Source organism: Orbicella faveolata, unplaced genomic scaffold, assembly GCF_042242905.1.
Source record: "Orbicella faveolata isolate gen_17 unplaced genomic scaffold, um_ofav_v1 contig_24, whole genome shotgun sequence".
NCBI lineage: Eukaryota > Metazoa > Cnidaria > Anthozoa > Scleractinia > Merulinidae > Orbicella > Orbicella faveolata.
Window position 1 is genome coordinate 23,295,082 of NW_028301552.1, and position 27,873 is coordinate 23,322,954.

The 27,873-nt window shown below is 37.9% G+C and overlaps 1 protein-coding gene across 3 annotated transcripts in view; it reads right to left on the reverse strand.

The window, feature by feature from the left end:
* Positions 1-1,486: 1,486 nt before the first annotated feature.
* LOC110059022 (octopamine receptor beta-2R-like) overlaps positions 1,487-27,873 on the reverse strand; it is a 33,271-nt gene continuing 6,884 nt past the window's right edge. The window contains exons 2-3 of one of the 3 annotated variants that reach the window (XM_089292865.1): positions 25,789-25,968; positions 1,487-4,377 (exon numbers count right to left, since the gene is read on the reverse strand). In XM_089292865.1, the coding sequence (XP_089148991.1) occupies positions 3,260-4,360 (1,101 nt within the window). In that variant the 5' untranslated portion in view covers positions 4,361-4,377; positions 25,789-25,968 and the 3' untranslated portion in view covers positions 1,487-3,259. Of the gene's footprint in view, positions 4,378-6,523; positions 7,462-15,515; positions 15,711-25,788; positions 25,969-27,873 lie in introns of those variants that run through there. The other 2 variants (XM_089292866.1, XM_020765728.2) reach the window with 2 other exon arrangements.

Below are 27,873 nucleotides of genomic sequence, written 5' to 3' on the forward strand. Positions count from 1 at the left end.
GGTCGCTGTAATTTCACACCGTGGAGGGAAAAAGTATTTTCAAGCTACACCTGACAATAATTGAACATGCTTTGAAAATGAAACATAACTTCATTATATTTATTGTCGCTTTAAATTTAGTTGCTTCAAGTGTGGAAGTTTCTTTAAGTTATGTAGAAGTTGGCTAAACTGAGTCGTATTTTTCAATTTGTGGTTGGAACACAAGGCAGGTGCCAAACTCACTGTCATTAAAATTATTCAAACATTAGCGCGTCCCGCGTGCAGAGACCGCTGTTGCTGTTTTCTTCGTAAATAATAATTGACAGAATAAAAAAACATTGCCGATAATAAAGTTATTACAATCGGAGAAAATGGTCTGAAACGTTTATTGTCAGTGTCTGGAACCAGAAACTGCTGAAATTGCACCTTCTGCTACTCGTTGTTGTAAGATTCTGTTATTATTGGAAGCACGCTTCACCATGTCACCACGTTGGGAGATATTGGTAGAAAATCAAAGTGGCTATGAGCCACTCAACTTGGAAAATGGATCGTCTGTAAGCAGTGACAATTTTGATGCCACTCACTTAAGGTTTTAATCCGTAGGTTAAGTTAAAGTTAAAGCCTACAAGCATTGTTAAGAAATAGTGCAAAACGCAACGGTAAGAGAATACACGGGGAGATGTGACACTGTTGAAAACATTCATGAAGCTATCGGTCCGAGAGACCGAGTTATCCTCGAGAGACGGAGTTATTATCGAAGAGGCCGAGACAATTATAAAGAAAGTACCGCTTGTCCGATCGCAAAAGCAAGTAATAATTCTCATTTTCATTGCTGTCAGTTTTTTCGTTCTTTATTTTCCCAGCCAGTATCAGAGATTTTTTTTCTCTCTTTGTTACCTTTTCTCATCTTAGAAGCTAAAAAAAAATTCGTTCAGCGTAGACTCACTATATCACAAGGAGAGCACCACGTCTCGTCCGCTCAACATAGTTAAGCCCTGTTCGGTGGGGTTCGTACTTGGAGGAGTGACCAAATACGAATACCCCGTGTTGTAATAACTTTTTTTTTCTTCTTTTCTTTTTTCGTTCCCTTTCCAAGGCGATATTAAAGACTGTAGAACTCCCAGCCTTGTGGAATGTCGTTTCTTTTATTTATCAACGATTTGTTCCTCATTTCGCCATGTCCATGTCCAAATTTTCCGACGAGCATCCGTGACCTTTTCATATGGGGCTCCCCCCCGGGGTTTCAATTGTCTAACAGGAAGTGAAGGAGTGAAGGAGTGGTGGAGTGAAATCGCTTCACCACTACAACTTGGAAAATAATATTTTCCAAGTTAAAAAGGAAAGAAAAATTACAATTATGCTCTGATACGAATGGTATTCTCCAAAAATATGAAAGAATGTTAAGCTGTTACTACAAAAACAGCAACAAAGTGCGGAACTTGGAGAATTATATTTATATTTAGAGTAATGTATATCATATGTATTTATGCAAACATAAACCATATAGTGATAACAGGAAACTCCCAGCTTTTAATAATTTTGGTACTTAGATTGTTACTCTACAGATATGTCGTTACGACACATTTACAAGATTTTAAATAATTCTATGTTAGTGCACTATTGAACAAAAATAAATTACGTGTATCTATGACAACCTTATTTGTGGTTCCACAACCAGATTTAGGATGTTCGCGCTAATTGTTTCTGCGCATCCTTACTGCGAAAGCAAATTCACACGCATCGATGCGCGCGCTAAGTAATAAAATGAACAATGATAGGGCAGATGGCCATTGCTATAGCTTTGCTTGGATTTAACGATCTTGGACGTTCAGTGACCCCTATTTTTCTTTTGATGGATCATTTTCTTTACCGATTTTCTACGTTTAGCGAAAATATGAACAAACTCTATCGATTAGAGGTTTGAATTTTTTGCAAAATGCACCATCAAATTCCGTTATTTTTAGCTCCTCGTTCATCTGTGCGGCGGTTACAAATGCCTCTCGAGGGGTTAAGTTTTGTGAAAACGTTGGCAACATTTAGAATTATTTACGCAACAGACCCACTTCTACAAAATGTGACAAAGATCGTTTACCTCCGTCGACTCACCTTCGATATTTTTAACTATAAACCCCTGTAGACCATGGTAAATTACGAGCGCCAATTTTTCAAAATCAGGGTAGTTTTACAAACGCTTTATCTCTGCAACGAAATCGGTGACCCCAATTTTTTTGCATTTCTGACATAAGTAACTCATTATCTGACGGCAGTAAAAATCTGAAAAATTTCTATTGACTGGGAATTTTCGCGGGAACGTCCTTAAGAAACATCTTAAGCAGATTTTCAAACCTGCCCTTCATCCATTATATGATATGATTGAAATGATAGGTTTTAAAGAGTTGGCAAAATTTGTCTTACTTTGTAATAATAATGACATAGTCTCAGGTGTAGAATTGATCACCGTTGAACTCCTCTATCCTAGCAAAGGAGAGCTGTTTCCTCCTTATTATGTAAGTCCTATTAAAGGCTTCTTGACGTTCAGGGGAGAAATCTAACTCGAGGTTGCTTATGTATGATTAATATTGAAAGACGCATCAGAGCTGTTAGACTACCCAACCTTCGATTAAACTTAACTAACAGCATAAAACATAAAAAAAAATTTTCAGTTTTTTACGCCTATACGCTTTATTATTTGTATTGATAGCAAGTCCGTCATGTTAATCCAAATGACGCGACAGCCTAAATAACAGCCAGTCTATGATAAGCCACTCCATGATCACAGGGTGGTGTGCAGAGCAAAAAACACTGCATAGTTCTTTCGCTAATCGATTTATTGTTATAACGTTTTATTGTTGGTAGATTTATTGTTATATTATGTTTATGGCACAAGGGATATCTGAGAATATCCTCTACTTTTCACGTGTTTTTTTTTTCAGTGTTCGTCAACCGATTATTGTTAAGAATAGAACTGAATGTTTTAAACAAGGCTATTGGGTTTAGTTGAACCACGACAAAATTACTTTGGCCTATTAATAGGGATTTCTCAAAACAGGGTGGGGCGGCGATACTAGACCTTCCATTAGGTTAGAAAGATGTGCATAGATTCAGTGGACAGCGTGTGTTTCTCGAAGTACCAATGAGGTTTTCCGCGACGTTCGCAATCGGAAAGCTAATCCCCGCGATAATATAATAATCCACGCATATTTTCGCGTACAATGGAAAACTGTATTTTTATCTTTTTTGACCCTTTCGTGTAATGAGTGCATTTTCCGTTCAGCTGCTATCAAATCCCTCCCACAATCGTAGTCTTTTCCGAATCATTTCCATTTGTAGTAACAGCACGTGGTTCATTTCCACTATAACTGCTCGTCCGCTGATCATTAATGTCTGACAGTTCAACATCTCGGCGTCGAGAACTTGTTCTCCTAAGTGTTTGTCGCTCTATCGAATGCCGATAGAAAGATGTTGTAAATCTTCTTTCCTTGAGAAGAATGGTGATTGGTCGTCGAAATTCAGGCATGCGTGCAGAGTACACAGCAGGATTTAATGCGGATCCACTGTAATGCAGCGCTTTGAATAATAAAACAACTTGCAACGGCACTGCTGCTGCGCAACTTGTGCAGGAGAAGAGCACTAAATTAAGACTGAAAAATGGCAACCATGTGACGAGGAAAAGAAGGATAAGAGCAAAGACTGTGAGCGCTGTACGGCTCTCTCTTTTGACAACTCGAGCTCTGTTGCGCGGTATCTTTGTCTTATGTTTTATGATGATACAAATCGACGTGTAAGCGAAGAAAATCACAGAGAAAGGTATAAAGAAGCCAAGCGTGGAATAAATGAGGAACGTGCCTTTCCATTCGGGGCCTTTCGGTATGAAGAAGTTAAGAGAGGCAATACCAGCGGCCATTAACCACACTGTTGCCAAGATTACGAAGTTGATGCGGGCGGATGTAGTGCGATGACGCAATGGGAAGGCAATGGCGTACACTCGCTCAACGCTGATTGTCATCAACTGGAGAATAGAGAGCATTCCAGAGAGAATATCCATCGGGCTGAATATTTTTCGCACAAAGCTTGCTGGCTTGAAGTTCTGATTGAACAGTAGAATAAGCAAAGTCACATACAATGGAATCGTTACGGTGCCCACCAAAATATCACCGAGTGCCAGGCCAATCACAAAATAATTGGTCCTTGTCCTTAAGTTTCGCTTCTTTGAAAACACCAATATAATGAGGACGTTCCCACATATGGCGAAAGTGGCGAGAATCAAGTACACCACACACCATAATATCAGGTATTGTAATTCGATGAAAGGAGGCGGGGAACCCGAATAGACAGCTGTGGGACCACTTGAGTTGGTGCTGTTTGAATTGTTAGACGCCATTTCCTGTGGTGTGAGACCTGTAGTGTGAGAATTAATCAAATAGTTAGGAAAGGGCTGTTCCTTATGCAGGCTTTTTGACCCGTACTGTCATCATGGGACGAAGTGCTGTTACTAGACCGTTTTTAGATCATTCTTACCTCTATGGCCCCGGCTTATCGTGAAAGCATTATAATAGCTGAGTGGCAGTATACAAATGACCATGAACTAGCGATATAGGATGACTTTTCACCCATACAGCAAGGGAAACCTTCAACATTCCTTAACAAAACTGCAGTGCACGTGGAGAGTAAAACTATTTAAGCACTCGTATTTCGTGATAGAATAAGCAAACTCCAGTTGCTATAGACAGCTGCAGTTGTCTTTTACCTGTTTTTACTTCAGTGAACTTACTCGGTTTTCAGCGCAGTTTCCTTTTCAGATTTGTACAATGGATGCTATGTTCAGCTCCGCAATAATTTGGCTTCCTTTAGTTAATATGAACCGTTTTCTAGAGACTAGCTTTCTTTAACAGGTTGGTTCTCACTAGCGCATGAACATAAACTGAAATGCGCAGACGCAGTAAGGTGAAGGTGTTACTTAGCAGCGCTCTACTGCGTCTGCGCATGTTACTTATGCGTTTGTGAAAACCACCCTTTGCGTGCTTTATTCCACTTTCAACTGCTCTGAATGCCTAATTATACAACCGCTTCCCCAATTTTACCAAAATGACGTGTTTATAGCTGTCTTTCGATTTTGTACAATTTAACACGGAAGGGAGTTATTGAATGATTTAAGAAAGCAGTTCATGGATATTCGCTTATTTGATATTGACGACAAGCCGCGGCCTTGTTGATTATTTGCTAATTGGTATACAAGGAGCGATATCAGTTCCTAGTCTGTGATGATATGTCTACAAGTTATATTCAATTAACACTTGCTACAGTGCAATCCACATAAGCAGACAATCCAAAATTGGTTTTGAATGGACTCAATCCTTTCTAGAACCGCAAAGACGAATACCAGTAAAAATAGGAAAAAAAACCTCGAGTCTTTTGATCCCGTGTAGCAACATTTATGGTAAATTCACCAGTATCAAATAAAGAAGTTGAGCTCGGAGATATACTTCTGGGAGATATCTTTGTTTCAAGCTGGCATTTTTAATCCTCTTTTAGTGAAAACAGTGTTCAAACTGTTATTTTATTTGACAATGATTTAAGAAGGCCGAATCGTCACATATCGCGAAATTTGTCAGTGTAAAAATATATAATAAGTTTGTTTTAACAGTCACATATGTATGGAGCTACTAATATCACGAATTATTCAGAAAAATATTTAGTTATACCCTGCGTCGATAAAAACTCCCGAATAGCGTGAAACAAAAATATATAGCTACAATCGTTTGAATGTTACAACATGGTATGGTGACTAGTGTCGTTGCTGAGCACAACTGGCACATTAAATGACATAAAACGTGATTCTTGTCAAGTACAGTGTGAAAATGTCTCCGTGTTTGCCTAATCTGCGACGAAGCCGAAGATGATTTACTAAAAAAATCTTTTATCTATGTTAGTGACTGTCTTTCTACGCGGCTTTCGTTAAGATTATATCCCAAATCTTCTATTTTGTATAACTCTAGAATTTTCATCTCACATTTTCATAATGACGATTAGATTTTTATTTCCCTGTTTCATTTCCCTTGCGCTTATCTATTTGATTTGTATACACATCATAGGCAAATAACTTCACCATCAAAGCCAGTGGGTTTTAAAAACAAACGTAATGTGTTGTGGGTTTTTTTATGTGTGTTCAGCGCGGGTCAGACAGTCTTGCCGTGCTTTCCATATAATACTCCTCTGTTTTCCGAATTCAAGATTTCGCGTGCCCAGACCCAGGTCGGTTGTAAATGTAGCAAAAAACTACAAAGATAGTAGAATTTTGTAACCAATCACAGCTGGTAGTATTTATTGCTTTCAATGCAATTAAAATTGCTGTTAGTGAGTGTTTGAAATGATTCAGAATACGTGATTGTCCCTCATTTGAGTGATCTGATTATGGAGAAAAGAAATTATATTCTTTGTAGACTGATGATTTTGTCGAAATCGGAGCTCGTGACATTAAATACACCTGTGGTTTATCTAAACTTTATCCTTCTGTAACACAAAAAACGAATTTAATCATACTCACAGTTGTTTCATAAGTTAGATGCTACACCCCCATCGTTGAATTCTGATTTAAGCTGGAATCTCAAGAAAGGGAAGTTCGTGCAGATGACGAAAACCGCATGTCTTCCTAAAACAAATCACCGCGGGTGTCCTGTAGTTTATGAATAAATTTCAATAAAACAAAATACGAGTATCCTGTCTGTACGCAGTTCTAATTATTCCGCCTTCTGGTTTGGTTTGGATCGGACAAGGCCAGGTTCACCACCAATTCAATCAACAACTTTGTATCATTCAATGGACGAATCGAATGTGTAGAAGTCTCTTAATGGCGTGAAAGTATTGTTTCTGTTTACAAACCGCACGTTGTAGAAATACTTAAATATAAAAAAGTGACATAGACTCAGTTATTTTTAAATTTGGCTATGGATAATGCTCAGATAAACACACAATTGTTTGATGATATTAAGGATTGTAGATAAGGTAAAATTCATGTCTGTTTTTTTAAGCATCTTATTGACATATAACGTGAGTATTTTATCGGATATGAACATTACGAAGCTTAGCTGAAGGGATTTCTGAAATTTTTCTCAGCGATGATTACCTTTTCAAAGTGCTGTGCTATTCAGAGCGCCTGATCACTGTCCAAACGCAAAATCGAAATGGGTCTGTAAATAAACTAGGAAACAACTGACAATATAACCGATTAATCAACAATACAAGCGAGCCTTACTATCGTAGTAGCCTTTTCCTTTCATTAAAACCCATTGAGAATTATTCAGAAAAAAAGAAAAACCAAGATATGCAAAAATCTTACCGCGCGATAGACTCTACTCGTGTTGGTCTTTTTGTTCGCGAATACTTTTTGCACAAATATTTGAAATAATGTTTCGGGAAGTTGTCTCCTTAAGGACTGGTATCCAACCTCGAAAAAATGACAACATCGAACTGAAGTGAAATAAAGAATTACTGGTTGTTCTGGCAAATAGAAAACAATGAATTTATTTAAAATTTCGTATATTTTACCATCACAACTGTGGGTGGTCTTTATCTCTTTACAAGGGCATGCGCAAATCAGTAAGGGAAGAGAAAACGTAAATTTTAACAACAAAAGTCAATAAATGTGTGTTTTTTTGTATTTCGAGAGCTGATTCTGTATCTTACGCTTCTGATGCTGTAAAATCGTTAATATTCAGGATCCTAGAGTTGCAAGCTTAGATGCATGGTGGTCTATTCCCCCATAACAATTATCGCGCCATTATAAACATCTGGTTACTAGGTAACCTCAAAGCAGTGTTTAGAAATAAATCGACAATGTACGCGACTTAACGTGATGTTAGCCGAAAACGCTTGCACGAGGTAATAATTTAAACGGCAAGCCTTATCACAAATTTGCTGGTAGAATCGACGTTTCCCAAAGGAACAAAATGTGTTTCTAATAACTAGCCGGAAAAGGACATCTCTTGAAACTAATTGAACAATAGCTGCTAACATGTAATATAGCTTACAATAAAAATGGCAAAGGCCTTGATTTATGTCTGTATATTAAGAATTTGACAACGTTTTACTGGGATTGTAACCTTTTGCCGGCAGCCGGCAGCAGCAATAAGTAATCCTAGAGCTGATCTTCTTCGTTTTCCACACTCTACAATAAGATAGGCCACAGGGAATCGAATGTTTTTTGTATCAGTAGAGAACTTGGAAACTTGCTGAATTGGAGGGACTTGTGAGATCAGTTGCCTTTAACGGTAAGTGAATGGAATCTTTGGCCTCCTTATACCATCTAAAATGTCCTACATTATGCGAGGCCCATGTTTATTTAACTAAACATATGTCAGGTGGTTATCGAGGCATTAATTATTCATAAATCATCAGTTTAAAATAAAATCTTACCAAAACTGAGAAATCAAACCGATAATATCCTGTTGAAGAGAGTTTAAAACCAACCCTATTTTAATTACAACGGACACAGTGACGTTTTTTCGTGTTTCGGTAAGAAATATTTTGTAGCTAGCATTTTTAAACACATTATCAGCTGGTATGCAATTTCAATAAAATGTTACTAACTTAAGCCGGCGGGCGGAGCGCGACATACAGGGCTGAAATTATCGCGTTAACCAAATAGTATTTATATCTTCCTATGGCGCATTGGAAGAGCAACCTGATTACAAACACTTTTTAGTCGCTTTTTCGTCACTGTTCATTATGTGACAGCTAAAATAACGCGCAAATAAAGCCTCTCCAAACTACAAGCCAAGCAAGTTCAGATTGAAACCGTAGCTTGTCTGGTTGTTTTGATATGAGTCTGCTGAGAAAACATTATGCGTACCTCGAGGAAATATTAAAAAGAAGATCTACGTATTATTGTGGCATTATTCAACTCTTACCGTGAGAATTGAGCCTGCTAGCTGAGATAGGTTCAGTGAAGCTAATGAGTCTAACCGCACCTTATGAAACACAGCTCTACTCGTCAGCACGCTTTTGTAGTTTTTATTTAAGCAAACAAACCTTTGAAATTTCTGATGCCCAGCGGGTATTTCGGAGAGCGCAGATGACTACAGTATCACTAATATTGCTAATTACCATAATAAAAATCCAGAACACTTTTAAAATCTTAAGTATTAAACTGCTTAATACGCAAAGCACCCCATCTTCTCCGTTTTTGGTCGACTGAGTGATTAGAAATCAAGCATTTATTCTCTGTCACTGAGAACCCAATAGTATTCCCGCTTGCCAAAGTGCTCTCCAAGTTGTGGGATTTTTGGAAATGATAGCATCTGCTATTTTAGTTTTTCAAAAGATCAAGCGACTCAAAATTGATGAATTTTATTTTCCTCCCAGTGGGGTACTTCTCACTGTGAACAAAGCTTTAACTCCTGAAGTTTTAATGAACGAAAACCAGCCTCAAAGATGATATATACAATCGATGAAACCAACAAAATTTCATCTTAAGATATCGATTGTAAACTCGTCAACGAAAATTTGTTTTGTAGTGTTAGTTTCCGCCGGCCTTTGGTAAGTTACGTAAATCAGTCTTAGCTGTTGCTGAATATAAATGGCACTTAAATTTTCCGACATTTAGGAACCTCAGGAAAAGGTAAAAATTCAAACAGCTGCTGCTTAATTTTAAATAAATCTCGCAGTCTTGATCTATGTGGATTTTTCTTTGATAGCCCGATATCATCCTTTCATTGAAAGGAAATTTAAAGCGGCAAACTCTTTTCTACTTTTTCTTGTGTAAATAGTTGGTCACCCGCAGTCCGAAGCAATTAACGTCGCCATTCTTTTTCAAATTTTCATTAAAACGTATATATTTGTGAAAGAAAAGTGGCGACCGCATTGAATTCGCGACAGCTATGAAAAGCCAAGGATTTTTCAAAGGTTTTAGATATAAATCTTGACCAAGCAAAATGCATTAGGCAATGTCAGCGAATCAATTTAACAATTTTAATTTTATCGCTCAATAGTCTTAGTTTAGCAGGTAAACACAACTATATGATAAAGCGATTAACAAAGAAAGCACAGATATTTTCTCACAGCCGTGGCTTCTTTATGGTGTTACAAATTTTGAGAAAATGATTACTTTGTGTTATAATCATGCAGCAGGCCTCTAAAGGAAGAGGGGCGTCGCTTTTGGTTCAAGGCGTAAATCGCACGCCGTTTTGCAATGAAAATCCGTAAACCTCACTGAACAAATTTTGTATGTAAAAGCATTTGACCAAACAGAACTGATAGAAGTTTTTTCAAACTTTGATCAGAAATTCAGTACTTTGAAAGTACACCAATTTGGGTCAATGTATCAAAAATGTATCCTAACTCAGAGGATAAGGCTACTAGAATACAAGAAGATGACACTAATCCATTAAATATTGAGCTGGCTAATTTCATTTGATTTCCCTAAGCTCGGAGCAAGTTATAATTTTCATGGTACCACAGCACTATTTATGTGCCATCCGAGTAAGTGATCCGTAGGATGCACTTTCAGCGATGGCCACTGTCATCAAAGTTAGGAAATCATCGTCATATAAATACAGACGTTGTTTTAACAAACATAATTAATTTAAGAATGGGATATTAAATCTTTCACGCATGAAAACCTTTATATTTATAGAGGCAGTTTGACAAAACAAACGTGACAAGATGAACAATAGAAATCGGTTGAGACACTTGTCGCACCTTTTCTTTTGCAAGTTGTACCAGTTGATTTGTCATCTATGAAAAAAAAAATTGTCATCCTCTTTTGTCAACATAAGCTACCCTCACTACCATCGCATGTCTCCCAACTGTATCGCTGTTCAGATTTATTCATACCTTGGTTACTTTCAAGCGTCACGCAATAGTTTTTGCTTCATTACGCAACACCTCATAAACCCTTTGCTACCTGTGTACACCTGCTACTGGAGCTGAGCTGAAGATGCGCGGCTGCAAATTATACAGCACGTAAGTCCCGGATGTTGTGTTGCCAGAGCAATCAGCCTCCCCCCACTCCCCCTTGTCAGATATAAATAGACTATTTTCGTATTTTCTAATAAGATAATGCACTTTAAAGGTCTAGAAAAACTGCTGAACGCAATCGCGCTCGGCTTCTTAGTGCATCCACCAGCAGTATTTTTAGACCTAGAGTGTGCATTATATTCTGGAGAACATGGAACTCCATCTTCTCTTTGGTAAATCATTGTTTGTCACACCCAGTCTGTTTTCATTCTTACGTCTATCTCAAATCACAGTTAGATTTCTAGTATAAACTATGAGCAGGAACGAAGTTTGAAGAAATCATGTTCTTCTTTCTGATGGAGTAGCTTCTCTTCCTAACAAAGACGGAATATTTCAGAGTAGATTATATACAGACACAGTCACCGCTGATTTACCATGTAAATACCTCTTGCTAACTGAGTTCAGGCCGAGATCAGACTAACGGACCGAGTTTTTTTCCATCCAATTATGGCCTAAGCGCGAAGCGCGCGGGCCATAAATCGAAAGGGAAAAAAACGAGGATTCGTAACTTACAGTACGGACCGAGAAAACGAGGTTAGTAATATATTTATTATATCTCTACTGTGTGTCTGAAGGATTCGGGAACGATTTCTATTCACGCGGAACGGCTTCAAATTTCTGACGCACCTCGAAAGCAAAACGAGTCAATTTGAAATGGTAAAGTCGTTAGCACGACCAGGAGCCATAATCGGGGACGGAGACCGTAAGCGCGCGCCATTTCAAGTATTGGGGTTGTCCCCATGATATGGGACAATAATTCTATTTTTAGAACAGATTGCGCCATCGCCTGAGGCACACGCACGTACATGCTGCGAGGATTTTTGCGGATGTCGCGCGGGGGAAATGGCGTCCGAAATTCCCGAAATTTTTCATGTTTTTGGCCCACAACTCAATGCGTTTACGTCTGTTGGAATTTTTCTTAAGTATTTTCGTCGTAAGCTGCTCCAGTTTGAGCCGAGTGAAGTAAGACAGTGTCGAATTTAGGTATGTTCCGCTTCGAGCTTATATATATCGCTGACCAAGTTGTGTTCCGACGGATGCTTCTTTTACATGAGCTGTACATTACTCCACTTTAAATTTCATATATGTTGAAGATTAACAGCTTTTCCATTACACAGCAACAAACCAGCTGGATATATTTAGATATAGCAGAGCTTTAGGACTTCATAGTTCCTAGCTCCTCTTGCCACACGCTTGCGAGCAATTTGCCAGTCTATCGCGACTGAAAAGTAAAACAAAATAATTGCTAGTTTGGTCAGTTTGAGTTTCGCCTGAATTGTAAGCAACGCTTGCTGTTTCGTCAAGGCCCAATAACTTTATGTCCGTAGATACTGCTCAGTTTTATTCGTGTAAAATTCCACTAAATTCTCTGTTGTCGATGAATGAGAGCGCCCGCCGATGCTTGTTTTGTACAGTCAGTAAACATGACAAATTGTACTTGCGCCGCACTTTCGTGTGAAAACGTACATCGAACTCAAACAATAACTCTATAGTTTTTAAATATGTTTAAGATTGATAAATGTTTGATAACATATTAAAAGCTAAGCTGAAAATATGTGAATAAAGCAGAAATAATCAGCAAAGTTACATTGACGCTTTCTTTAATCAACTTCGAAAAACGATCTCGATTTTGTTGATCGAGTTATCAAAACTCCTTGTTTATATTCATTTCCGCAGTGTAAAACTTCACTATGCTTATGTTGAAGAAACACACATGATGTTAGTAGCATTTTTTGCGTTCGTGAATTTTGTTGCAGCATCTCAGCACAAAAGATAACGAAAGAAATCTTTTTCAAGATTTGTTGACAATTGAAAACACCGACGCGGACTTGAAAGTGCACGAGCTGCACTATGCAAATGAGCTAATTGTACGGGTCAGACTTTCCTTTCAAAAACTTTTGCAAACTCACCAAACAAGCAGAAACAATAAGAAACCATCAAAACAGGTTTTGGTTATGATTAACCATTGTCTGAGAAACTCAAAAATTAACTCGATACCAGAGTAGAGAGTTTTCTTGCTATACTCTTAAGTCAGAACAAACGCAAAAACATACGCGTAAGCTTACAACTAGCGCGACCAGATCTTATTATTCATTTCCAGCGCGAGATTGAAGTCTTGTTTTCGACCCTGGAAAACCCACCTTTTCCGTTAGCGCAGAGCATAAAACTACATATAAGCGCCCTGGTTCGTATTCCCTGCCTTATTCCCTGCCATCGCTGTGAAAAATACGCAAGAGAATCTCTCAAGGTCTCTCAACTCTCACCATTTGATCACGCAACGTGACAACATCCACGCGAGAGCCCCGGACATGTGCGTGGATCCGCGCGGATATATGACGTCAGGATGGCGCAATTTGTTCTAAAAATAGAAAAATTGTCCCATATCATAGGTGCGCGCGGATCCCAAGACTTACGGTCTCCGTCCCCGATTATGGCTCCTGGCACGACACAATTTAAAGCAAAAGAAAGTTTTAAACATTTACTTGCTATAAAAGTTAAGAACACTTGGAGATGAATCACGAAACAGTTTGGCAACAAAAACAGCTTTAAATTTTAGCGGGCCGTCCAGTAGAGTACGGCCTGCTAAATTGACCAATCACAGAACGTGTACTAACTGAGAGATATAATAAATGAACTTACATGGACTTGACTGAAATGTAAGACCGTGAAAAACTGTTCTTAAGAACGAGAAAGCTGTCTCGTAAAAATTGGTTGAATAAGTTAATAATAAACTGTTCCTGTTCTTAAGAACGAGAAAGCTGTCTCGTAAAAATTGGTTGAATAAGTTAATAATAAACTGTTAGGGAGTACAAAAAATATTTTGAAATTAGACTGCGTGGAGTGTACTAACGATTTAAACCTATGTGAAGTATATATGAAATAATTCATATTTGAACTGCGGTTGTAGATGAAAGTGAAGAATGATCATCGCAGTAAATTAAGTTGGAACATTTACTGCGATGATCATTCTTCACTTTCATCTACAACCGCAGTTCAAATATGAATTATTTCATATATACTTCACATCATTTCACTCCTCACGGGAAGATATGAACTAAATTAATTGATCTCGCTCCCAATGTGTGGCTTCATAGCTCAGACGGTAGAGCATCGCACCGGTATCGCGGAGGTCACGGGTTCGAATCCCGTTGAAGCCCTGATTTTTTCAGGCTTCCTCTTTCCAATTGCTTAAATTGGAAAATTTACTGCGATGATCATTCTTCACTTTCTTTGATTTAAACCTATATAAATAATTTAATAAAAATGAATTTCACCCTATAGATTATTCTAAACGCTTATGAAATCCAGCAACAGAGAGTGTTAATAACCACAATGCCAAAATTCTAATCATGTTCATCTTCATATTCCCAAGAATAAAAAGACACTTTTGGAGTTCCAAGGGAGATTGAGTTTTATTATAGAGATAGAATGAAGGGTGTCACCGCCTTTTCTCTTTTCAAAGGAGCAAGCCAAATAGTCATTTGTCATCAAACCGCTATTTTATCATTGTGATTTAATCTTGTAAATGCAATATGGTTACAAATTTATCTTGAATACGCCGTACTAATTGCCAAAGTGATTCAAATGGGCCAGAAATTAGTTTAATCTACGTAACAATAACCCAGTTATCGTGGCGGATTTAAAAAGATATAATTTATCATCACCATCATCACAAAGAATTCTTACTTTATAGGCCGGCTCTGACCACTCATTTCTCTGTATCTGTCACAATAGAAATTATTCAGTATTTCAGTAGCTTTTATTCCTTTCATGTTTACTCAGTCAACTCACGCTCAGAAGATTTTTATCTCATGCACTCGCCATTCTTGTTATTTTTCTTTCTCATTTTTTTTATTTTTCTGTTTCAGCTTTTGAATAATGTTTCTTCATTCATATTTGAAATTATTTCATTAAGGCAAGCTTCAAAAGAGAACATTTTGCGCCAATGAGATGAAGTGGTAAATTATGCAGCAAAATTGTTGATATCAATCAAAATTTCTCGTTTTTTCAATAACTGCATAGACCTGTCGGACTACTGAAAAGTTTACTGTCATTGAAATGATTGTCTCTAAAGCACGATTCACAGACGACTCGAAAGATTTTGTTTTGCGCTTTGACTCACAACACGGTTGTTACAAATTCTATAGAAGAACCTCTCCAAACTCTCGATCGATATCTTTGGTCACTTGCTCTTGAGCCAAACGATAATGATTTGTATTTACAAGCAGGGATTTATTGATCACTCCTGACAACGAAGTTGAATTTTGACGCCGTATAGAAGCAGCAGTATTATTCAAAACATCATAATGGAATTCAGTCGCATATCCACAGAAACAGTGGCCAGTATTTTTACTGCAAGTTGTGGGATATTTAACTAGATCACCTCAACGCAGCACATCAAGTGTTTTTAGATTCTGTCTGCAGTTTACAAATCGGGGATCGTCAAATATCGACTGCAGAATTCAACAGCGAACAGATCAGACCGTTAAACACAAGAAAGAACCTGAATCAGCGTTTGTTACCTGTTGTTGATTAATGAGCTGGATATATTGCTGACAGAGTAGTTTTCAACCCATAACTTCTGTGACGTTTTTCCTATGTTTTCCTAGTAAATTCAAGATAACTGTGGTTGCTACCGCCGATGATTATCTGATGCCCAGTCCGCAAAACACCGCGGTAAGTGATGGCTAGTGTAAATAAGTTTCCACCCAATATTAACATTGTTTTAATAAATATAGTTAATTTGAGAATGGAATATTAAAAAGTCCCAGTCTTTTGGGAAAACTAATCTTTGCATTATAACTATGCACGCGCAATAAGCTGTGTCAACAAACTTAATGACAATTTTGTGACAGTTTTATACGATAAGATGTCATATTTTTTGTCGACATTTGCATTTTTAACAGATAACTTTCTGGGCCGGGACTACTCAGATGAAGTGTGCACTTTTCTTTGATCCAATGCTACACAAATATCTAATTATTTTAGTAAAATGTAGTAACATACAACATACCATACCATTCATAGAACTCCTGTATAATCAAATACGCGTCACACTGTGTACATTTATTACAACTGTGTTGAATATTGATTAGCTTACATTCAAAGTCGGCTTTTCTGTAATTTCAAGATAAAAGCAAATGAAGCTGGCTCTTTTTCCGTGAGAAAATGTCCTTTATGATTTGTCAGGCATCTAACTTCATGCGAGATTCGGATAATAAAGCCTGAAAGCGGGATAAAATTTCACGATGAGATCGGAAAAGAAAAACTGTAGTCTTAAGAAACAAGTTTTTCCCAGCAAAATGAAAAACAATGCCTTACCATACTCTTTTCAGAAAAAAAACTAAATCTTTGAAACAGAGTTCAAATAAGCTGTTACAGCTAACTGACATAAAGCTTGCGCTCAGACGTTTCTCAAACTAAGATACATTTCAAAGCCCTGTTGCCACAGAGAAAAAGAGATTTTGCGCGCAGAAAATGAAATAACAAAGAAGCAAACTCATTTGGTCTCTGGCGTGGGGTAGAGAAAATGTGAGTCATTTTCTCACACACTTTTCCGCACGTCTCCGCACGTCTCCGCGACCTCTAAACAAAGTACCTCCACTAATTTTAATAATAGCCCAATTTTCAATGCTAGATTTGTTTTATATTCTGGTTGTTGCTCAACCCAATCAAAGAGAAATACCTGTCAAGTTATGGTGGCAGCTATACTTTTGATTTTAAATATGTGGTGAGCTGATCAACATTTTAAAACTACTGCTCCAAATCAAGTGCGGGAAATCCAAGGATCTAAGACCTCATCGTTTCTAGCTGTCGGGAAAAAAATATACCGATTTTAGCAAGTTTTCTATGAAGACGTTTGAAACCTTTCTGACTTTTACTGTCCCATCAAAGAATAACAACAGCATTTCGAGAGTTCTTCTGCGGACAAGCTGGAGGGATGTACCATGTTGGGAAAATGAAGACCGCAGAAAGCCAGGTCTTGTTTTGACCTGTGTCTACCTAATGTCAAACGAAACCTGAGTCATTCTCATGCGTGCTATTTGTAACGTCATCTGTGGTCTGAAATAGCTAGCCCATTCCTGGACTCGAGCTCCATTGCTAGGTAACGAGACTTCGAGTATTCAAAAATTGGATATGGCTTTTATTATTTTTTTATAACTTTAATCTTCGCTACTTCTATTACAGAAACCTGTTATACTAGAAAAATAATACAAAATGGAATTACGTATGACTGATTGACAAAGACGTGATCGACACAGGGACTACCTAAACTGACCGACATTACAAGGCGTTTCAGAAGGCGTTTGAAAAGGAGACTGAAGTGCTTTGATTGTGGTTAACAGCTAATCCTGAATAAGTTCGATTTGAAAAATCTCAACTGGCATTGAATTGTGTGACATTGTTACATTAACTAACGATGAGAGGACTAGTAATGGAACGCAAACCAAATGAGCCATCATTCAATGTCAATAGACCACAGATTTTAACTAAATGAGTTCCTAAAGAGTTAACTGACGAGTTCCTGAAGTTGAACATTTAAATGGAAAAGCTATTTATTCCCTTTTAAGCTTTGATAAAGCGACTTTCTTTAAACATGCATCTGAGTAAATGTAGTTGGCGCCCTCGTTGCGACGACGGTAGACGTGCCCTTGATGTAAACTGAAGTAATCTGCACAAATGGTAAGTGACGTCACTCCATTGTCATGGGTGATTCGGTTCAGACATTTGACAACTCACTTGATGCAAGACAGACCAGTGAGCTAAAGGGAACGAGAGACTTGCTGTACAGTAAGTCGTGTTTATCAGGTAGCTGAGCTGGTTACTCTCAATTACTTTGTTCTGTTCAAGCGATGGCCCACGAGTGAACGCAGCAAACGCGTAAGAAGAGATATTCCATATCCACAAGCAACCATGTATTATTTTGTTAAAACACAAACATAAGGATAACGACATTTTTGACGATTTTCTGAAGTTTTCTGACCACTTTCCGAAGATTTCCGAAGATTCTCTATAAGTTGTCCGAAGGCCACAAGAACGTTTCCGAACATTTTCCGAAAATTTCGGAAGATTACCAAACATTTCAGAAGATAACCGAAATTTCCGAAGATTTTCGAGGAAGATCCGAACATGTTTCGATCATACACTAACAAATGTAAGTACAGTTTATGGGTCAAACATGATATCAATGCAGTCATCCATATCTTCACTAGTGAGGATATGGAAAATACGCCAGTACAGTGCCGGATGTAAATTCGCATGAATTTTACAAGTGGTGTATTTTCCCGTTAAACCCTCGTCTCTATAATAAATAAAATTATTTCATTTATACCAGAGTTTCAATAGAAGACAAATTTGTCGTACAAAAGTCTTCTCTGCCCTCCCAATGTAGAAAACAAGGGAGGAGAGGGGTCTGGGAAGAGAATATGCCCAGTGTATAAAGTGTTAGCGTGTTACACAAGCTGTGTCACCTTAATGTCAATAATCAGTATCTATGCTATCAGTAAAATAATCAGATTTGTTGAGATATTTTATCAGCAAAGCTGTGAAAAGAAAAGACGAGGTTACCGACCATTTAAGAGAGTGAATTGCAGGCGAAGTAACTCAATATATCAGGAACTGAACTTTCTCAAGGTAATGGTGCCTGACTTTGCTGACTCCTAAATGACACGTTTTAAACCACACCTAGGTTCTAAGCAAAGAGTGAATTCTGAAAAGATACAGTAATGTGTCCGAAGGCTTAGGGTGTATAGATTTTCTACATCATATGGAAGGTGATGAAAGGGTCCGGCCAGTAGCTCATCCTCCTCGAAAAGTTCCTGTAGACCTCAGACACCGTTTAAAAGAACTGGTCAAGTTAGTTGGAGACGGGATTATCATGCCAGTGATAGAGTCTACCAAGTGGGTATCCAGCCTAGTTAAAGCCAGACAAGTTAAGAATCTGTGTTGACCCGCAATTCCTAAACAAAGCACTCCTGAAAGTTCACCGAGTATCCTCTCCTAACCATCGGATAAGTGGCAACTAGACTAAGTAACGCAAAGAGATGTCTGTTTTGGATGCCAAAATGATTCTAGCAAGTACAACTACCATGAAGTCATCCTATCTCAAATTTTCAACACATTCTTTGGTCGTTTTGGCTGGTTCCGATTACCGTTTGACGTGTACAAACCGACGTGTCAGGCATACATTTCACGTTACGGGCGTCAATGTAACCGTCCCAGGAGACTGATTTAAATAAATGTGAACTGTTAGTTGGGTTCAATAGTCGTTGTATTAGAGCTTTGAAGCTGAAGTAGAAAATGTCCTCAAATGTAAAACCAACAAAGTAAAAATATTCAGAGTACAATGGAGCGGCGTGTTGGCGTCAATTCGATTGGGCCCTTGTATGGAAAGTTAAAAGGAAGAAAGTCAAATCGAGAACACCACCATAACAGAGGGACGTGAGAGTTACCATCCGACAAAGAAAAGTTGGGGAAGACAGCCACAATAATCAAACAAGTTGGACCTAGAAGTTTATGAGGTAAACCTGCGAGGAAGAGTGTTGGGAAAAACAGTGGTCACCTGGTGAAGACTTAAGAATCATCATCACCAGAGTATGAACTAGACATCTTTTAACCCGACGAGATGTAGTCAACAATCTTAGAGGAGGACGTTTTAGTTCCCAAACTGTTAAAGAAGCTCAAGCTTCTCTGCCACACCCTCTGAATGTACACCAACATCACCTGTGATGTGTACCAGATCTGGTGGAAATGTTCGCCCGCCAAAACGGTTAAAGGACTGCTTTTAGGTTTGAGAACATGTAAAGATTTTAACTGTGTTTTTAATAGTGTTATTAGCTGATGTTAAGAGACACTCGTTTTGTTGTTTATTTTGAAGAGAAAGACTGACTATGTGACGATATGCACGAATTATTATCCAATTGCAGTGAATATTGTCCAAATAACGCTCGAAACGAGCAATTTCTTGTATAGTTTGGTGAGCGCGTGTCACGCAAAACTGTCACATTCTGCCTCTTTCGCTGATAAACTCAGTGATTACAAAAGTTGGATAATAAATCTCTGATTTTTAAACTCGTGGATACGCGAAGCGTAGAAACGTGTTTCTTGCGGGGACCCCGATATGCAAATGTGTCACTCACTCACTCACTCACTCACTCACTCACTCAGGTGTAGACACCGTTCGTAATTAGTCGGCCCGAACGAGAACGCCCGAGGCCGACGCCATGTTGGAATAGTTACCGAGCCCGACGCCATGTTGGAATAGTAACCGTGCAGTCAGCGCGAGCCTCGCTATCGTGTTTGCGCGGTTACTACCCAAAGGATGTATCGTACCAGCCCGAATGGATGATTTTGTAGCTTTTACGCGACCATTAATGTTACGTGTTTCGCTAGATTGAAGTGGGGTTGACTTCGAATGTTCGAATTAGTACTATGGCCAACTTGAGCGCTGAATTTCATGAGCATTTGACTCGTCCAGGCGTTCGAAATGACCAGGAGATGAGCATTTGTTTGCTGGAAAGTGACCCACAAATGTGGTAAGCTTCGATGAGAATGTGTCTTATTCGAGAACCTTAATGAACTTATATGAGCGAAACGAACACTTCTCAATGAACGAAACCAGGGCAAACATCGGCACCATTATATAATATTGTAATTTCATTTTTATAATTAGTAACATCTAAACCTGAGGCCAGCCAAAATATTGTTTTGGATATACCTTGTGTCAGCCTTGCAGTAGTCTTTGACTTATTACTTTTCAAGTTTGGCTGATTAGATCTCCTGTGAGATCCAACGTTCAATCAATTGAGTAGTCCACGTTCAACCGACATCGAGTTAAGTTTAGATTACAGTTGTGTTCTCTACACTTGTCTTGTTTATTTTAGTATATTGATCTGAACTCTGAGTGGGATGTGAAATGCACATAAACTTGGAAAAAAATTCCCAAATACTTGATTTTGATAAGCTTAAATGATTTTTACCCTGTCTTTTGTTTACACTTTTGCTTCCTGATTGAAAAGATAACAAAGGGAAAGAAACCCCTCTATGAGCTTCTAGGACCACATATTTGTGGGTGGAAAGACTTTTTGGATCAACACTGAAAATGATTGCAAATGAGGCTACTTATTTTGATGTACTTTACATGCAATATATATATAGAGACAAGCGGTTCTACATTGGCAAAGAAGTGCTGTCTCATAAGAAACCTTACCTATAGCCTTGAGTGAAATGCAATGAAAAAGGTCTGTAAGCTCGTACGTCTTGAATACTTGTAAATTTCCCCAGCAGGCAGACAAACATCAACATCGAGATCTGGGTGTATGTGTGTGTGTGTTTGGGGGGGGGGGGGGGGGGGGGAGTACTCTGTGATTTCTTTGGCATGAGTGTCCTCTGTGACCCAAGAACCCTTAGCCTTTACCACTCTCTGTTCAGCTGCAATTTTGCCACCCTAGCTATTCTGTGATATGTGTGCACCAAAAGCCAACGAAAAAAGCCTACGCTTTGTGAGATAATTGCGACCTTGCGTGGTACGAACCCAGCTTTTTTTAACAGCCTTTAAAAATACACCAGTAATTGCAAGTTCGCCAACATGTTTCATCTCTAGATTACTTAATCCACGAGTTTGACGATAGGTCTCCTTTGATTTGATGTGTAGTATCGCTGTATATTTGTACTCTTTGTTTGCATTTCACAAATATCACAGATTTAATATTTGGTAAATTATTTCGAGCGGTTGGCGAAGAATGACAATGAGCTTCATAGTTTTGAACCTTATGCCTTATATCCAAAAAATTAAGCAAATACACAGACACTAATTAAGAATATAATGTGGTTGATTGATTTTCCAGTCTAACAGCTGCCTGACGATAAGGCAATTTCTGCTCACTAATCTTGAAGTGATTCCCGGACAAAAACTATCACGAAACTTAATACCTCTTAGCTTGCAGATTTTTAAACTCACAGATATTTACAACTCTACAATTCAGATGTAATGTATGCCAATTTACGTATGTTTATTGACAAACGAATAATCAGTTAGATATTTGGGCCGTCAAAAGACGATAAAATTTGAAATAATACATAATGTATTGTAATGTAAAGATAGAACATGGTTGTGAAAGCTATCACAAACAACGAGGCTCTTGTTTCCTTGAACTAGGACGATCTGGGAGAATCAGCAAAAAGACCGAAGTCAAGAGTATAAACGTTTAACAAAACAGCTACTATTTCTTTCCGAGTCTTTCGGTAACGACGTGTAGTCTAGGGAAACCTCTACTATGCTATTCGCCATCGAATTCAATTCGCGTATCAGTTCTCAGTCAACAATTAAGAGTTAGTGTTTGTAGAAACTAAACAAAGTTTTAATGTAAATACGTCTCAAAATAGTTATGTTTAAAAATTTAACCTGCGTTAAATCTGGACGAGCTTCTTATCATTTCTTTAAAGGAGCTCAGTCACGGTTTGCGCATAGCCTCAATTTTTCAAATTCGTCGTTTGTAACCCGTGTGAATCTTCTCCATCCTTAACCATCCTTGTTCCTTTATGGTTTATCATTATGTCTTTGGTGTTTTTCTATCTTATTAAACTGTTATTTTCAGGTTTCCTACCATTTAAAGGTAATTTTGTATGTGGCCAAAATAACTCAAAATACCGTGACTGAGCTCCTTTAAGAAAATCAAATTATGCAACTTCGTGCAACATTCTGATTGGAAAACTACAGTTATGACGTCATGGCTTTCTGTTTTTCCTTGCTTTTATCAAAAGAAATTGACAGCTGCGATATCTGAGTTCAATAATTGTTTCATCATTCGATCACCAAATTTATTTTCTTATTTAAATCACTCTCTGACAGCTCAGGGGAGCAATCTGCTATTTTTCACTAGAGATCATGGTTACAATTATGCATGAGCAAAACACAATTAGACGGTACTACACATAAGCAGACAATTATTTGAAGGCAATGAAAAGGAAGAAAAAGTAAAAGTGCATCGAATGATAATCAGGGATACTGGAAACACAAAGTTACGGGTCTAAAATGTCGTCTGTTGGTTAGGATGCTTCAAACATTGTAAGTATGTTGACTTAAGATCTACTCTTTCTGTTCAACATATTGCAGTATAGCTAAAACACATCATTACAACTGAAGACATTTCGTGCTACCTGTCACGATAGACAATGTTCTTGTAAGTGACAAAAGCGATTTTTACAAGTAAAAGTTGCAGGAGTACACCACCAACTTGTCCCTTTGTTACTTGGCACTGCGATCTAAAGCGCGCTCTATAATGACAACAAATGCATATATAGCTTCATTTCGAGCGACGTTAGATATGTTTCGGGCAATGATCAGATTTATTTTTCATATAGTGGCATCTCTAAAAACGATGAGGTTTCATTGCGGTGTTCTTATCGAATTCAAAGTAAACAAATCGGTAAAAATGCGTGTTATCATTCATCTGTGCATGTTCGTCATGGCAATACAATTTTCAGAAGTAGCCAACTTGAGACATAACTCAGTGCATCCATAGATCTAAAACAACTTTATCATGTTGACTGCATTTTGGACATTTGCTTGAATGGAGGAATAACTTGTTCTTCTGTCATCAGTTTAGAATCATACAGCACAAAATGAAATCATGTGCAAATTGTGTCATGCGTTCTTCGTATCTCTGTGAAAAAATATACACCTATAGATATTCATGTAGAAGATGTTTTTCCCCCAAAATACGACGTTAGGTGACTTGGCTACCCTACAAAGTACGTGTAGAAGCATGGAGGAAGCACTGGAACAACTGAGTACCTCAAATACACTGCTCACTCGACTCAACATAGTGTCATTACTCCATACTAGGTCGAATATCACTTTATAATGTATCTCGGAGCCAGAATATCGTTAATCATTAGAAATTAAATAGCCCCTTTGTTCTCGCAGGGTAAACTCGGTTACTTTAGGCATCGTAATTAGCACAAGGTGGATCCTAAATAGAGCCAAAAATATACTATTTTGTCCGAAACCTTTCTAACCCCAAAGCAACATGTTCCTGAGTGTTTATATTATGCCATCGAACCCTATTTCACCCTCGACATTATTAACGTTTCTAAGCGAAGAAGGAAAGCAATTCATGAAAGCTGACACTTAAACTTCGATTTTAACTCGAAATTATGATGACCTGAGGTAACTTTCAAAAATTGCTAGGTTAGTCACAGTTCTAGCCATTCGATGGACCAAGCGTTTCACTAAGATATTTTTCTAATTATTTTGACATACCACAACTGGAGTGTTCTTTTATTAAGTTAAATTAACTTAATTTGGTTTAACAATCATTCTTAACAATTGGAATAGATGGTTTCCTTCTTAATTAAACGTTTCTGATCCTCCGCCGTCATACTCCAGAGTAGAATAGGATACAAAAACCCACGCAAGATATCATGTGCTCAACAAAGGAGGCGATACAGTATCACAGAAACTACACTCACTCACTTACTCCGAATTAATGCGGCCAGTAAACCCGTCAGGTACCATAACATCTTCATTGTTACTCTCCATTACACACTTTTTTTTTTGGAAATTAACTTCGCCTGACTCTGGGCATTATATCGTGACTGTCAAAGCTGAGCTTTTATTCCATGCTGATAAGCAAGATATTTATCTGAACTGCTTGCCCCTACTTATGTGTATGAAAATTACTTCCCCACTCTGGATGGTATTGACGACAAGTATAATGGCAGTATAAAAACGTAGCGAAATCGAGATGAACTGCCTTTGTAACTTTCAGTGTTAATCAGGTACTACTTTAAGCCCTGTGAATGCCGCGTATATCTTATTCAGCTTGTTTATAGTCTTTGCAGTTGTCCATGGAAGTTTTATCGAACGATTTATAGCGACATAAAATTGTTTACAAACCCCTTTGTTCACGGAAAGTCAATTACATCTGCTGCACAGTCAATGGTTCATCGTCGCAATATTGATTTTACAATTGTGTTCCTCTTCTCTCGGAAAAACAGCAAAAGTACATTTCTTAAACACAATTTCTGACATTCTTGATTTAAACTAATGAAAGTGTAGATTAAATGTCACAAAATAAACACAGTTTGATTCCTATGGATTAGTAAGAAGGCCCTGACTGATATGAAGACAGGTTTTAGAAACATTGATTTAATCATCAACGGCTTGATGCGAACACACAGCATTAGCTTGAATGACTAACTACGCAGTGTTCAAAGCTGTGTTCATCTACACTATAATTATAACCCAACTTACGCTAGAGGCAAGTCTGTTCTAAGGTCTACCAGTTCCTTCGCCAACAAAGAAAACTAAGAAACAAAACCTTTGCCGTGCTCTTGCCGTATTGCTAATTATAAATTCTTGGACACACAGTCAAAAATTAAACCCTTTTACTTTACACACTACTCCGACCAACAACTTTTTCTTTTATGAAGGTCTGGGCAAAACAAGTTTGGTCGCCTCTTATGTACATGGTGAGATATTGCTACCCAGAAGAAATGGTTTTCTAGCCTCTAGAAGATAACATTTTGTCTTCCGTGGAATTTACGTCGATTGACAAATTGCCGAGCTAAACGGTCACAAAGTGCTGCGTTTTATCGCCTCAACAATTTACTTTTTCTGATAGTGATTGTTTCCTTGGCTGTAGCCAGGAGTCTGCAAATTTCATTATTATTTGGATGCTAAGTCTAAGAGTGCGATAAAATCGGCAAAAAAGAAAACATAAATCTAAATTGTAGACATTCAGGGACAGGAGCAAATCTTATTTTAATAAACTTATGAGATTCAAGGCTTACCGTGTCTTTCCGGGGATTCTAAACGTTATTCAGTTGTAAGTCCATAAAATGGTTGTTCCTCCCCTTTCACCAGTCGCGATATTTCAAATACCGTCCAAATGCTGTTCTTAATGGATGGCCGAAGACGGCTCGTGTGGCGTACACTGTCGTCAAGACTTGATTACCGGATCCTGCAGGCGTCTATAGACGAGAGAATAATAAATAAACCAATAAACCAATAAATAAAGCGACAACAACTTTATTCAATGAAATTACATCGTATCTTTGGTGAACTTTCTTGCACCAAACACCTGTTTCAGCCATGGAGGCCCAACATATTTGCCTCTTCATCGCTCAGCCTTCAAAAGAGTACACCCAATGCATATCAGCTTTGCGAAAATCAACAAACTAAATGCATTTCTTGCTTATCTTAAAACGATTGGAAGTCATATTTTTTACGGGGACAGATTTTAGTTATTCATGGTAACTATGAGAATAAAGCCATTTCTACGTTTTCTTTTGTCTCCTGAATTATCGAATTTCTCTCTTTAGTGTTAACTGTTTGCATCGAAATCAAACTTATTACACTTGTTATTAAGGCTTTATGGAATTTAGAGAGCACAGATAGAGACCGTTTTCTTTAATTTCTTTAATACTAATAACTATTCCTTTCCGATTCCAAAGTGTTTACACTTTTACGGAAAATCGCTTTAAATCCTTTTGAAATATTGTTATTTTGATCCAGCAAGTTGAAAATTAAACACGTGCTCGTGATTGCTGGCGCCAATAAGTCGCGTTTTGTTCCGACAATCTGTTTAAGAATAAAGGAAAATACTAAATAGACAAAATCATATAAGTAAGGCCTTTGTCTTGCCATTGGCTTAATTCATGGCTTGTAAGTGCAGTTTCTGTCTTGATATCCAAGGTAAATATATAATATTCTTTTTGGTCTAATTTGACAACATCAAATTATAATATTTTCCTTGCGCAAGCACAACCTGTTTTATTATCTTATAATAGGTAGTTGGTTAAATGTGTTTTATTTTGCCCATATTTGGTGTTTTTTAAGAAGCTCTCCATTAGAGTAAAATAGATCAAAGCTCTTCGTTTACATCACAACCTTCAGGGTAAATGATAAATAAACTATTTTTGCCTTTCGTTAAGGCGTTAAGTGTTATTCCACCCCCACCCCTTCGGAAGTAAAATATCTGAATATTTGTTTTGCTAAGGATTAAATAGACATTTTATGCCACTCAAATGTGGTTTAAAACAAGTGATAAAGCACCTTAGGTTTAATTTGCTAATACTGAGTCCACTATGTCGCTAAAAACAAACTTGAAATGGTCCCTTGAGGCTTCTCAATGTGTTACGTCAATGTGTTACTGGTTTGCATCAGCTGCGGAATTTATACCAAAATCTTTCAGCTTTAATTACATTGAAGTCAGAAAATTCGGGTTGACTTACACCCAAAACCAAGATCTCTCGGTTTTCGCTGACCTATTTGAGGCTATAAAACACGCGAGCTTAGGTTACACCTGATTAGTATCTTTCCATGGAGTCGCTGCCTTTTTAACAGTGTTGTGCTGTAAGGAGGACGAAATAAGGGCTAGATGCTTGAAAACTTGATAAGTGGGACAGTTTCCAAAACTGTTAATGGACTCTCAACGAAATCTTCGGTTTATTTATCTATCATGTAACTCATAGAAGGTAGCTGGTATGGCATCGGTGCTTTGGAATGTGAAATACAAGGGGTCGGTTTTATAACAGGGTCAGGAATGGATTTTTGGTCATTGACCTGTTTGGATTTCTCTGTGTGAGACGTAGGATTTCTACGCTGGTCTGAAGTCTCCCGATCTTGCATAAGGACATTTATATTTTACTGATTATCACTTCCATCCATTTTTATCTTCAGGCAGGATGGTGACTGACGTATCAACCTTTTAAGATTTCAACCTCGTTTTTTTTTGTGTTACATCCGATGTGACGTACGTCTTTGAAGTTGGTTAGGATTGAAGTCTTTTCGGCACGCTTCCCAAATGCTTACCACCCATCTCTGTTGGCCACGAGAGAGTTAATATCAAACGAACATCACGACCGTTAAGATCC